A 13614-nucleotide genomic window follows, 5' to 3' on the forward strand; every position below is an offset into this window, starting at 1 on the left:
TTCATTATCTGCATAGACCATCCATCTAACCTGGTGGCCTGTCATTTTCTTGAACTTCACCCACTCAATGGCACCTCACCTCAGCTATTTCAATTACTCCTCCACCTACAAAATCGTGATTTCAGGAATCTCAGTCTCTCATCTATACCTCCTGTCTTTCCATGTCACTTCCTCTCATACTTGGAAGTCAGGCAATTCTAAGACCGCACCCCAATCCATTTATCTTATCACCCTTTCTCTGTGCATTCCATCCCTCATATCCTCACTTTTATTCAAACTGAGCTTCTTACTCCGTGTTCTGTCATCATCATTCCCTTGCATATACTTTCAAATCGTTGTAGTGAATCTCCACCCTCATAGTAAACACCGTTCTCATTTCTGTTATCAGAATTAGTTTTGCCCGTTTTTGAACTTTTGTTTCTGGCTTCTCTCGCTTAATGTTGAGATTCATCCATATCATTATATGTATCAATAGTTCATTCTGTTTTATTGCTGAGTAGAATTCCATTGTAAAAATATGCTATAATTTGTTTATCCCTTCTCCTATTGATGGACATTAGGTTGTTCTAATATGGGACTATTAATAAAGCTGCTGGCTGATAGATAATTCAAACTGAAATGGTAAAACATGAGAGAATCAATAAGTAAGAAATCTTTTTGTGGATATATGTTTCATTTCTTCTGAGTAAATACCTAAAAGTAAGAATTGCTGGGTCTTAAGGTATATGTATGTTTATTCATATGTGAAACTGTCAAACAGTTTTCCAAAAGGGCTGATCATTTTACACACCCACCAGCATTGTATGTGAGTCCCAGTGGCTTCATAACCTTCCCACTCAGTCTTTTTAATTTTAATCGTATAGTAGGTATAAAATGGTTTTATTTTGTACTTCCCTGATTAGCCATCCCTATATATTTTTTGTGAAGTCTCTGTTCAAATATTTTGTCCATTCTTTAATTGAGTTTTCTTCTTCTTGTTAAGTTGTAAGATTGTTTATATGTTCTGAATACAGTTCTTTTGTCAGAGATATATATTGCAAGTATTTTCTTCCAATCTGTAGCTTATCTTTTCATTTATTTAATGAAATCTTTCAAAAGCCAGTTTTAAGTTTTGATGAAGTACAGTTTATCGATTTTTTGTTCTATAGATAGTTCTTTTTGTGTCCTCTCTATTTTGCCTACCCCAAGGTTATGAATATAGTCTTCTCATTTTCTTCCAGAAAATTTATAGTTTTAGCTTTTAGGTTTAGGTTTATCATCTGTCTCAAATTGTGTGTGGTGTGCTATAAGGGCTGAGGTTCATTTTTTCCATAAGTTTCTCTACTTGCTCCAGCACTGTTTGTTGAAAAAAAAAAAATCCATTTCTCCATTTAGTGGCCTTGGCACCTTTTTCAAAAATCAATGAACCATGTATGTTAGGGTCTACTTATGTGCCCGGTATTCTGTTCCATTGGTCTATTTATCCTTATACCAATACTACACTACCTTGATTATTGTAGCATTATAGCAGGAATTCTCAACAACCTCACTGTTGACATTTTGGATGAGATCATTCTTTGTTGTTGGGGGCTGCCCATGAATTGTAGGATGTTTAGCAGCATCCCTGGCCTCTATTCACTAGATAACAGTAGCACACACCAGTCATGACAATTAAAAATGTCTCCAGACTTGGCCAAAGATCCACTTAGGGGGAGTGGACAAAACTGGCCCCAGTTGAGAACCACTGTTTTATGGTGAAGTAAGATAGTGTGCGTCCTCCAATTTTGTTTTAAGTCAAGACTATCTTGCCTATTCTAGTTATTTTTGCTTTTCCATATAAATAACTTGCCTGGTTTTGTGTGGAATTGTGGTGAATATGTAGATCAACTTAGGGGAATTTATAACTAACACTATTGAGTGTTGTAATACATGAAAGCCATGAGCATGGTATGTCTCTCCTTTCCTTCCCCCTCTTTTTTTTTGTTTAATTTCTCTCAAAAGATTTCTCCCAGAAAACCTCAGCATTTTCTGATTTTCAATCTAGAGTTCTTGCATATCATTTGTTAAATTACTCCTAAGTATTTCATATTTTGTGATGCTATTGTAAATGAATTTGTTTAAATTTCATTTTCCCTTGTTTGCTGTTTATATTTAGAAATACAATCGATTTTTCTATATTGACCTTGTATTCTGAGAACTTGTTGAATTCATTCATTAATTCTAGGAGTTATTTTATAAATTCCTTAGGATTTTCTATTTGTATAATTATGTCACCTGCAAATAAAAGGAATTTAACTTATATCTTTCCAATTTATATGCCTTTTATTTTTATGTTGGCCTAATTGAACTTTCTAGGACCTCCAGTGCAATGGGGAATAGAAGTAATAGGAGTGAGCATCTTTGCCTTCTACCCTTTTGGGGGGAAGTGTTCACCATTTCACCATTAACTATGTTACTAGCTAGGGATTTTTGGTAGATGGCCTTTACCACATTGAGGAAGTTTCCTTCCATTCCTAGTCTGCTGAGAGTTATCATGAATGTGCATTGAATATTGTCAAATACTTTTGTGTGTGTGTGTGTGTGTGTGAGAGAAAGATCAGTCCTGAGGTAACATCCATGCCAATCTTCCTCTTTTTGCTGAGGAAGACTGGCCCTGAGCTAACATCTATTGCCAATCCTCCTCCTTTTTTTTTTTTTCCTCTTTTTCTCCCCAAAGCCCCAGTAGATAGTTGTATGTCATAGTTGCACATCCTTCTAGTTGCTGTATGTGGGACGCCGCCTCAGCATAGCCAGACAAGCGGTGCGTTGGTGCGCGCCCAGGATCCGAACCCCAGGCCGTCGGTAGCGGAGCATGCGCACCCAACCGCCAAGCCACAGGGCCGGCCCCAGTCAAATACTTTTTATACATCTATTTTGACTATCGTATAGCTTTTTTCCTTTAGTTTTCCAATATGGTGAATTGCACTGATTAATTTTGAAATGTTAAGTCAACTTTGCATTACAGAGATAACTCTGTAGGAGTTTATCAATTTTACAAACATTTTCATAAACAACTTTAGTCTATGTGGTCTCTGTTTTTTCTTTACTATTTCATTGGTTTCTTTTATTTTTATCAGTTTCTTTCTTCTTACTTTAGAATAAATTTTCTTCTAGCTTCTTAAGGTGAAAACTGAAATCATTGATTTTAAACCTTTCTCCTTTTCTAATATAGGCATTTAAAGTTATAAATTTCCCTCTAAAGAATCTTATAATTAGATTAAACAAATGTGATATAGTGTATTTTCATTTTCATATAGTTTAAAATGTTTTCTTACTTCACTTTTAACTTTTTTGACCCATGGCTTATTTAGAAATTTGTTGTTATTGTTGTTTTTAATTTCCAGTTATTTGGAGCTTTTCCAGATATCATAATTGATTTCTAATTTAAATCTATTTTGGTCAGGGAACATACTCTGTAAGATTTAAATCTTATGAAATTCATTGACATTTATTTTATGGCTCAACATAAGATTTCTTATGGTGTACTTGAAAAGAATGTGTAATACAATTGTTGGGTATAAATAATCAATGTAGTTGATCATGTTCAAATCTGTATTCTTACTGATATTTTTTATCTGGTTGTTCTATCAAATATTAAGAGAGGGATGTTACAATATGCAACTATGATTGTGAATTTGTCAGTTTCTCCCTTTAGTTTTTGTTTGCTTCATATATCTTTAAGATCTGTTATTAGATGTATACATATTTATGATTTTTATGTCTTCCTGATGAATTGACCCTTTTATCATTAAGAAATAGTGTTTACATCTTTGGTAATACTTCTTGTCCTAAAGCCTACTTTGTCTGATATTAATTTAGTCAAATAAATTTCTTCTGCTTTCCCATCCTTTTGCTTTCAACCTATCTGTATTTGCAGTGATCTTCTTGGGTCTTGCTTTATATCCAATCTAGCAAGTGCTAAATCAGAAACTGTGAAGGGTCTGAGATTTTAACCTACTTGCAAGCTAGTGATTCAGCTTACCACAATTTCATATATATTGTGGCAGGCTGAAAGAAAACACAAAATCCCTCATTCAAAGACAAAGACTGTATTACTCATGGGAAAAGCAGCACCCAAAGCAATACCTTGTGTCAGTTCCCCAACCTCCAGTCCCCAAAGGGCAATGCATTGAGGGCCAGACAGTACCTGTACATGCAGTGGGGTTCATTATAGACTAGGAACCACAAAATTTGAAAACTCAGATCTTATACATGGCTGCTGCCTATCCTCACCTCCAAAGAGAGAAAAAGAGAAAGAGAAGCCTATCTTTACTCTGGAATGTAAGCAAGTATTATCTGGGGAAGCAAAGGAGAGACCTCTGTCTTTACTACCCCAGACTGTCTCCAGGAAGGGAGACGTCTCTTAGTTTTACTATCCTGGAATGCCTCCTTATACAAACATTTTTAACTTGGCTGTAAATGCCTTTACTCAGAGGACCTAGACTGTGCAGAAACATGAAATATTCAAAGAGAATGTCTCCCCAAAAATAATACTTTGTCTTTTAAATGGAGTGTTTAGTCCATTTACATGTAATAATTATTGAAATGGTTTGATGTAGTTTCACCATTTCACTATCTGTTTTCTATTAATTCTATATTTTTTTCTATCATTTGTCTTTTCCTCCTTTCCTGCCATTCTTTGAGTTAATCCAAAAGAAATTCAATTTTACTTTTTTTAGTGGCTCCTCTAGGGATTACATATGCATACTTAACTATTTAGACTTAATATTGGACCATTTCACATAAAAATGTAAGGATCTTTCAATATTGTAAGTCTATTTACCTCACGACCACCCCTGACATTCTTTGTGCTATTGTTATCATTTCTTTTACATCTACACGTTATAAACCTCACAAGACAATGTTGTAATTTTTGCATTAAACGCTCAGTTGTGTTTTTAACAGTAAGAGAAAAGAGAATAACATACTCTTTTCCATTTACCCACGTATTTCTTGTTTCTGGTGTTCTTCGTTCCTTTGTGTAGATCCAAGTTTCCATCTGGTTTAATTTCCCTTGAGCCTGAATAACTTCCTTTGGCATTTCTTATAGTACAGGATTTCTGGCAACAAACACTGTCAGCTTTTGTTTATCTGAAGATAACTTTATTTTGCTTTCATTTTTGAAAGATAGTTACACTGAATATAGAATTCTGAGCTAACAGCTATTTTCTTTTAGCACTATAAAAATGCCACTCTCTTGCCTTCTGACCTCCTAATGATAGTTAGCTGTCATTCATATTGTTGTTCCTCTGTATGTAATGTGTCTTTTTTCTATGACTACTTTCAATATTGTATTTTTATCTTTGGTTTTCAGCAGTTTAGCTAAAATCTGCCTGGGTCTGTGTTCTTGATATTTGTCTTAGTAGGAGTTCACTGAGCTTTCATCTGTAATTTAATATTTTTTCACCAAATTTCGGAAATTTTAAGCCATAGTTATTCAAATGTTTTCTGCCTCATTCTTTTTCTTTCTCTTCTATTTTTGGGACTCTGATTACACATATATTGTACACATACACATAATAATGACAACTTATCATTTAGTGACCCATAGGTCACTAAAGCTGTTACTGATTATTTTCTCCATCTTTTTCATTCTGTTCTTCAAATTAGATAATTTCTATTAATCTGTCCTCATGTTTACTGACTCTTTTCTGATGTCGCCAATGTGCTGTTAAGCCTACTAGTAAAATTTTTAATTCAGATATTGTGCTTTCAGCTTCAAAATTTCCTTTTCATTCTTTTTTAATTATATTTTAATTATTTAATTATTATTATTAGTTATTTCAATGACTTTCATTTCTCTCATGTTTTTGTTTTCCTTTAAGTTCTCAAGCTGTAAAAGATCCTCACACATTTCCTATTTTGAATTTACTAATATAAAACCAATGTAAAGATCAATTATATTTTCTCTCTGTTACAATAGTAATAATGGATAATGTGTAACAAATTTTCATTTATTATTCCTTGCTTGCTAGAATTTCCTCAAGATCTCTTATCTTTATAGTACCAATGAGTTGGTTAATTCATTTTGCCTGTTTTGAGATACTAAACAATAACTTATTTTTTTGTTTTTGTGTCTGCTCTGCCACGTAAATGTTCGCTGTCTTATTTGATGACTCAGATATGAGATATCACTGAACAACATCACATACTTGAATTAGAGGAAAGTTTACCTAACTATTATTTAATAAATTCTCTTAAGCATGTAGGCAGCCATGGATTTCTCAAGCCAACTCTCAGATTTATCTAGAGTTAGCTCCATATCAGCCAGATTAAAGGACAGACCGTCAAAGCATTTGCCCAGGAAAAAACAAATCTAGAAAGATCACTGAAGCATCACTAAAATAAGTCAGTAATACGTATCAGCTAAGGTTTCCTCCTTACCTAGCTAGATAAATGTAAATTGTTCTTATTACCAGTGAAATAGACAGTGCTTTAGAAGAAAAATACAAAAATACAAAAAATACCTTGAACAGACAACTCTGTTAAAAAATTATATATACACATATAGAGAGAGAGTAAGTGTAAATTGTTTTGTGCAATTACATGCTGCACTATCAGCCATGAGCCGTAGAGATGGCAGTTGGCGAAGTTGCCAGTTGCAATCCACTGATACTCTGAAACTGAATAATTTATGGCATAGTGCTGTTTACTGAGAACACTTTATTTTATTATCAAAAACTAATTTCCAATATGCCCTTAAATTTTCTTAGTCAGAAAAGCATATATAATAAATGGATGTAATAAATCCTTTATAATTAACATAAAGAAGTAAACAAATTTTATTAACAAATATTTATTCCCATCCCCACTAAATAAATAACTGGTTAAAAAAATATTAGTTTGAAGTTATTATTCTGGTTATTTATTGATGTGTAACAAAAAGCCCTAAAACTGAGTGGCTTAAAACAATTTTTGCAGTTCTGTGTGTTGACTGGTTTAGGTGGTTGATTCTCACTTGGAAGTCTCATGCTGTTGCACTCAGATTTTGGCTGTGGATGGAGTTAGCTGAAGGTTCTGAGCTGGACATCCAAGATGGCTTCTTGTCACATGTTTTGTGCTTGGGCTGGGATGGCTAGAACAGCTGGAGGCTAGCTAGGCATCTCTCTCCATGCCCTCTCTCCCTTTTGCTAGCTTGGACTTCTCATCATGGTGACCTCAAGGTTGTCAAACTTCTTACATGGGATCTGGCTTTTCCTAGAGCAAGCATTCCAAAAGACCAAGTTGGAAGCTGCAGAGTTTCTAATCTAGACTAGGAAGTCACAGAGCATCAGCATCACTTATATAACATTCTATTGGTTATGAGAGTCGCAGGGCCAGACTGATTAACATGGAGAGGACTACATAATTATGGTTCATTGGAGACTATCTGTGGAGACTAGCTCCCAAGGGAGTGTACTCATATTTCAGTCACCCTGACACTGCCATTTTAATCTCAAGTAACAGCACATGAATTTAGAATTTTGAGTTAACTCTATCAGCTTCTGCCAAGTAAGCCTCAGCTCCCTCCTCCTAACAGAAAGTAGAATACTCTATTAATGCCTCCATTTAATTGCCTCTGTTTTCTTTATCTCTCTTCAAACACTACGTTAAAAAAATGAACTGATCTGCCATAAATACTTTATTTTTATTTTCTCAACTCCCAGTTCTCTCTTTATAATTATGTCCAATTTAGGTGTCTTAATATTCACGTCCAACTTGAACCTCTTCCTTCCTCCTTTCTCAAAGGTTACCTTTCTCTAATCTAATGGAAATTGAGGGTGGGAGTAGGGAAGTAGGTGTTTATCTTACCCCCCACCCTAATTGTTCACCAAATGTTATTTCTCCATATAAACTGACCCTAGCCATCCCCAATTTTGTTGGGGCCTGCTGCTGGTTATTGCCAAGAATTTTTGGAGCTAATCCTCTTGATAGAATGCTGTTCAGTCCTCATGTGTGGCAACAGAAGTGTAAATGTCTGATAGGTCCACCATTCTCCAACATTCTACCACACAAGGCTGTAGGCGTGTATCACACTTGATTGAAAGATTTCCCAGTGGGTGAGCCTTTAGTATTTGGAGTAGAATAATTCTTCTTTGTATGGAAATGTCCAATGCATTATATGACATTTATCCAATGCATTATATGACATTTAGCATCCCTGGTCCTGGGGAACTAAAATCTGGTAGGTCACCCCAATTATTGTGACAATCAAAACTCCTCCACAAATTCCCAAGCCCTCCTGGGGAAGGGAAAATATCCCAGGTTGAGGACTACTGGATTAGAGTAATTAGAGGAAACTCTATTTAAAAACAGAAAAATTTTGTAAAATTAAATAACTATGTGTTTTCCTATGGTCTAAGGGAAAATACTTACGAAGTTCAATTTATCCCTTTAAAGACCTTCCTAGTTTCTAACCTGGGTACCTTGTCCTCAAATCTTTGCCTGTCTACAAAAGCCCTTCCTCCTTCAGAAAATCTAGTCTAGGCAGAACACTGCCTACCAGCAGAGATTCTAGTCTATTAAGATAGCCACCAGTCTCATGTATCTATTGAGCACTTAAAATGTAATTAGCCCAAATTCAGATGTAAAAATACACTTAGTACAAAAAAAGATATAAAATATTCCAAAACTTTTTATATTGATACATGTTGAAATGATAATACTTTGGATATATTGAGTTAAATAAAATATTGAAATTAATTTTTCCTGTGTTTTTTTAAATGTGGCTATTAGAAAATGTAAAATTACATATATGGCTTACATTTTATTTCTACTGGACAGTGCTAATAAATTATGTTTCAGTATGGAGGGGCTTAGGGGTTCAAGCTGGTTAGACAAAGGAACTTAAAGCTGCGCTTGTATTGTACATTACACAAGGTTGAGAAAACATCCTCAATATCAAGGACCTGGGCAGATTCTTATTTTTTGTTGTCTAAAATATACATAACATAAAATTTAGCATTTTTAAGTGTACAGTTGTGGCACCAGGTATATTCACATTGTTGTGCAACCACTACCATCATACATCTGCAGAACTTTTTCATCTTCCCCAACAGAAACTCAATGCCCATTAAATACTAACTCCCCATACCCTCACTCCCTCCAGCCCCTAGCAACCACATTGTACCTTCTGTCTCTATGAATTTGACTACTCTAGGTACCGCATGTAAGTGGAATCATACAGTATTCGTCATTTTGTGACTGGCTTATTTTACTTATCAGAATGCCTTAAAAGTTCATCGATGTTGTATCACGTGTCAGAATTTCCTTTCTTTTAAGGCTGAATAATATTTCATTGTATGTGTATGCCACATTTTCATTATCCATTCCTCTGTCAATGGACACTTGAGTTGCTTCCACTTTTTGGCTATTGTGAATAATGCTGCCATGAACATGAGTATACAAACATCTCTTTGAGCCCCTGATTTCATTTCTTTTGGGTATATTCCTAGAACTGGAATTGCTGGATCATATGGTAATTCTGTGTAATTTTTTGAGGAATCACCGTACCGTTTTCTATAGAAGCTGCTCATTTTACATTCCCACCAATAATGCATAAGTGTTTCAATTTCTCTACATGCTTGCCAACAGTTGTAATTTTCTGAGTTTTTTCTATAATAGCCATCCTGATAGGTGTGAAATGGTATCTCATTGTAGTTTTGATTTGCATTTTCCTAATGATTAGTGATACTGAGCATCTTTTCACGTGTTTATCTGCATTTGTATATCCTCTTTGGAGAAATGTCTATTAAAGTCCTTTTCCCATTGTTTAATCAGATTATTTTTGTTGTTATTGAATTGTAGGAGTTCTTTATATATTCTTGACATCTATCTTTTATCAGGTATATGATTTGCAAATATTTTCTCCCATTCCCTGTGTTGCCTTTTCACAATTGATAGTGTTCTTTGATCCATACAAGTTTTAAATTTCGATGAAGTCCAATTTATTTTTTCTTTTGTTGCCTATGCTTTTGGTGTCATATCCAAGAAATCATTGCCAAATCCAGTGAAGATTTCCTCTATGTTTTTTTCTAAGAGTTTTATAGTTTTAGCTCTTATGTTTAGATCTTTGATCTACTTTGAGTTAATTTTTGTATATGCTGTAAGATAAGGATCAACTTCATTCTTTTGCATGTGAATATCCAGTTTTCCAAACACCGTTTACTGAAAAGACTGTCCTTTCCTCAGTGACACAGGGTTTTGGCACCCTTGTGGAAAATCACCTGACCATGCAAGGGTTTGTTTCTGGGATCTCTAATCTACTCCACTGGCCTTTATGCCAGTACTACACTGCTTTGATTACCATAGATTTGCAGTAAGTTTTTAAATCAGGAAGTGTGAGACCTCCACCTTTGTTCTTTTTCAAGATTGTTTTGGCTATTTGGGGTCCCTTGAGATTTTATGTGAATTTTTAGATAATTTTTCTATTTCTGTAAAACACGTCATGGGGATTTTGATAAGAATTGTCACTTTGGGTAATGTTGACATCTTAACAATATTAAGTCTTCCATAACATGGGATGCCTTTCCATTTATTTGTGTCCTTTTAAATTTCTTTCATCAATGTTTTGTAGGTTCAGTATACAAGTCTTTCACCTCTTTGGTTAAGTTTATTCCTAAATATTTTATTCTTTTTGATTCTATTGTAAATGGAATTGTTTTCTTAATTTCTTTTCCAGATTGTTCGTTGTTAGCATATAGATACATAACTGATTTTTGTGTGTTGATTTTGTATCCTGCAACTTTGCTGAATTTGTTTATTTATTCTAAAAGTGTTTTTGTGGAATCTTTAGGGTTTCCTACATTTAATATTACATCATCTGTGAACAGACATGATTTTACTTTTTCCTTTCCAATTCAGATACTTTTTATTTCTTTTTCTTGCCTAATTGCTCTGGCTAGGACTTCCAGTACTGTGTTGAATCAAGTGGTGAAAGCAGGCTTCCTGGTCCTGACCTAGGGGGATTCTTGGGGAAAATTATTTGGGGAGGTAAAAATTTTCTCTCCCACCTGTGATACTACACCACCATCTCCTACCTACCACAGGGGTTGAACCACTTGAAGATCTATAGCCCTACTGCTCAGAAGTATAGTTCCCTAAATATGAGTTATTTAGACCAGAATAATGATCCAGCCAGTGGAGGTCTTTGAAAGGATGGTTAATAATAACCTGTGGCACTAAAAATCAAAAATTGTTCTTACCAAACATCCCCCAATCCCATGCTTTCCAAAGAGGTCACTTGGAGATTACCTTACCAATGAGTTGCAGGCTTGCCTTTTCATTTTTCTTATTGTCCAGCAGATAATTATTGAATCACACACACACATACATTTTCTACAGACAAAATTAATTCTTTGAAACAGTTTAAACTAGAGAACATAAACTCAAATACCTATGAACAATCAGAAATAAATGAAATGGGAAAGTTAACAAAAGTAGGGAATGGTAAGGATGATGGTTTGTAGCCATGTGTGAATAAGAGTAAAAGTTTGCCAAATCTTCCATATTTTCAAGAGAACTTGAGAATCAAGATTTTTATATAAATTGTCTGGACTTTTAGCATAGTTCAGACTTAACATGACAGCCAATTTTAAATTTTTGGTCTAAAAGAAAAGGAGAAATATACAGTATTTTCCTTACTGCCCACTAATTTACAAGGCTGCTTCTTTCACCAATGAATTAGTTCTTCACATTGCAAAACATAGTATAGCTTTTTAGAAAAGAATTTTTCCATAGCAGTGCTTGGGAGTGGGAACGTGTGCAGGCCTGCCAAAAATAAGAAAGAGCCTCATTACAGAGCTTCTCCTAGTTGCAAAAGACCTGGGTGAGATTCTGAAATTACCACTTACAAGATATTTAAATTCTTAGCCAAGGGCCTTTTTTTTTTTAATTTAAAATTTGTTGTTTCTTTTTTTTTTTTTTTTTTTGTGAGGAAGATCAGCCCTGAGCTAACATCCGTGCTAATCCTCCTCTTTCTGCTGAGGAAGACCGGCTCTGAGCTAACATCTATTGCCAATCCTCCTCATTTTTTTTTCCCCAAAGCCCCAGTAGATAGTTTTATCTCATAGTTGCACATCCTTCTAGTTGCTGTATGTGGGACGCGGCCTCAGCATGGCCGGAGAAGCGGTGGGTCTGTGCGCGCCCGGGATCTGAACCTGGGCTGCCAGTAGCAGAGCGTGCCCACTTAACCGCTAAGCCATGGGGCTGGCCCCTAAAATTTCTAAGTAAGTAAACTTTTGAAATATGAAAACACTGTTATATAATAAATGCATAGTTTTGAGATATTCTCTGTGTTGAGATTTTTAAAACTTATTGCCTAATTCTGTTATCTACTGTATGTTTTAAATGTAGAGCTTTTGAAGAGAAACAAAAAGAACAAGAAGAAAGAGAACACCAAATCAGAGAACAAATACTTCAACAAAGAAAACAGAAGTTTGAGGAAGTTACTGAAAAATTCCAGCGTGCCCATATTCCTCTTTCACAGCGAAGGAGAGCAGGTACCTTAACTTCAACAACATGAGAACAAAAATGAAAGTTATAATTACATTCAACTTGAGTAGACAATAAAATGATAAATTAAGAAACAAAGTGGAAATTCAAGCTAAAAAGACCAGTATGTCTTTGAGTGACAGGACTTTAACCAAATGAAAAATTACAATTTAATTTAGGTTTAATTTGGAGAATATTTTGTTGGCTCTATTAGTAAATTTTGAAAGCTCACAAGTTTGATTCTACTTCATATTGCCTTACAATGTTTTGTATTTTTAAAATTGATTTAATAAAATAAGTATCTTAATAAAAAGAAAATTTAACATTTAGGTTCTATAAAGTAGTGTCACATTCATTATGGCATTTTATTCACATTTTGGTTTAAATTCATATTTGAGAGACTGGCAAAATAAAAAGAAAGTTTACAGAGTGATATAATCCAACAATCTAAGATCAGGAACCAATTAAGAATTTAAATATGATTACAGTTATTCTTTGGTATCACAGCTATATTTTTTAAACCTTAAAGAGTAACACAGAATTAACAACAAAATGTGAAAGCTTCAAAAAGAAAAAAGACAGGCAGAACATTTATGTACTAAGCAAACATATATTGTACCATGTTGTACTTAGCCCTGGGCTAAGCTGAGGTACAGAGAAATTTAAATATACTCTACCATTAAAGATCTCACAAAAAAGATCTTATTTTGGAGGTGAGAGTAATATAAACAATTAATGTCAAAAAATATAATGATAATTGCTATAGTAGCAGAATGGGTAAAGTACTATAAGAGCACAGAGGAAAGAACAGTAAACCTATACAGGGACATCAAGGACATCATCTCCGGAAAAATGACATAATTTGAATCTTAAAGAATGAGGATTTTGCCAAGCAAAGAGAAAATTAAAAAACATTCCAGACAGAAGGAACAGCTTTTACAAATAAATTCTGTATTTCAGTATATCCAAAGCATAGGATGGGAAAAAAGAGAAGAAAAATGGATATGAGGCTAGAAAAATAAGTTGGAACCAATCCTCAAAGAGCTTTGTATGCCATGCTAGGAATTTCATCTTTATCCAAAGTGCAGTCCACTTAAAGTTTTTTAACTAGGAAGTAAGCCGTTA

At 34.4% G+C, this 13614-nt stretch overlaps 1 protein-coding gene across 2 annotated transcripts in view; it reads left to right on the forward strand.

Moving 5' to 3' along the window:
• CEP126 (centrosomal protein 126) overlaps positions 1-13614 on the forward strand; it is a 76745-nt gene that overhangs the window by 17015 nt on the left and 46116 nt on the right. For both annotated transcript variants that reach the window (XM_087433632.1, XM_087433631.1), the window contains exon 3: positions 12352-12497. In XM_087433632.1, the coding sequence (XP_087289758.1) occupies positions 12352-12497 (146 nt within the window). The remainder of the gene's footprint in view (positions 1-12351; positions 12498-13614) is intronic.

The sequence above is a fragment of the Ceratotherium simum genome, chromosome 7 (assembly GCF_057802395.1).
Source record: "Ceratotherium simum simum isolate JZ-2026a chromosome 7, ASM5780239v1, whole genome shotgun sequence".
NCBI classification, from domain to species: Eukaryota; Metazoa; Chordata; class Mammalia; order Perissodactyla; family Rhinocerotidae; genus Ceratotherium; species Ceratotherium simum.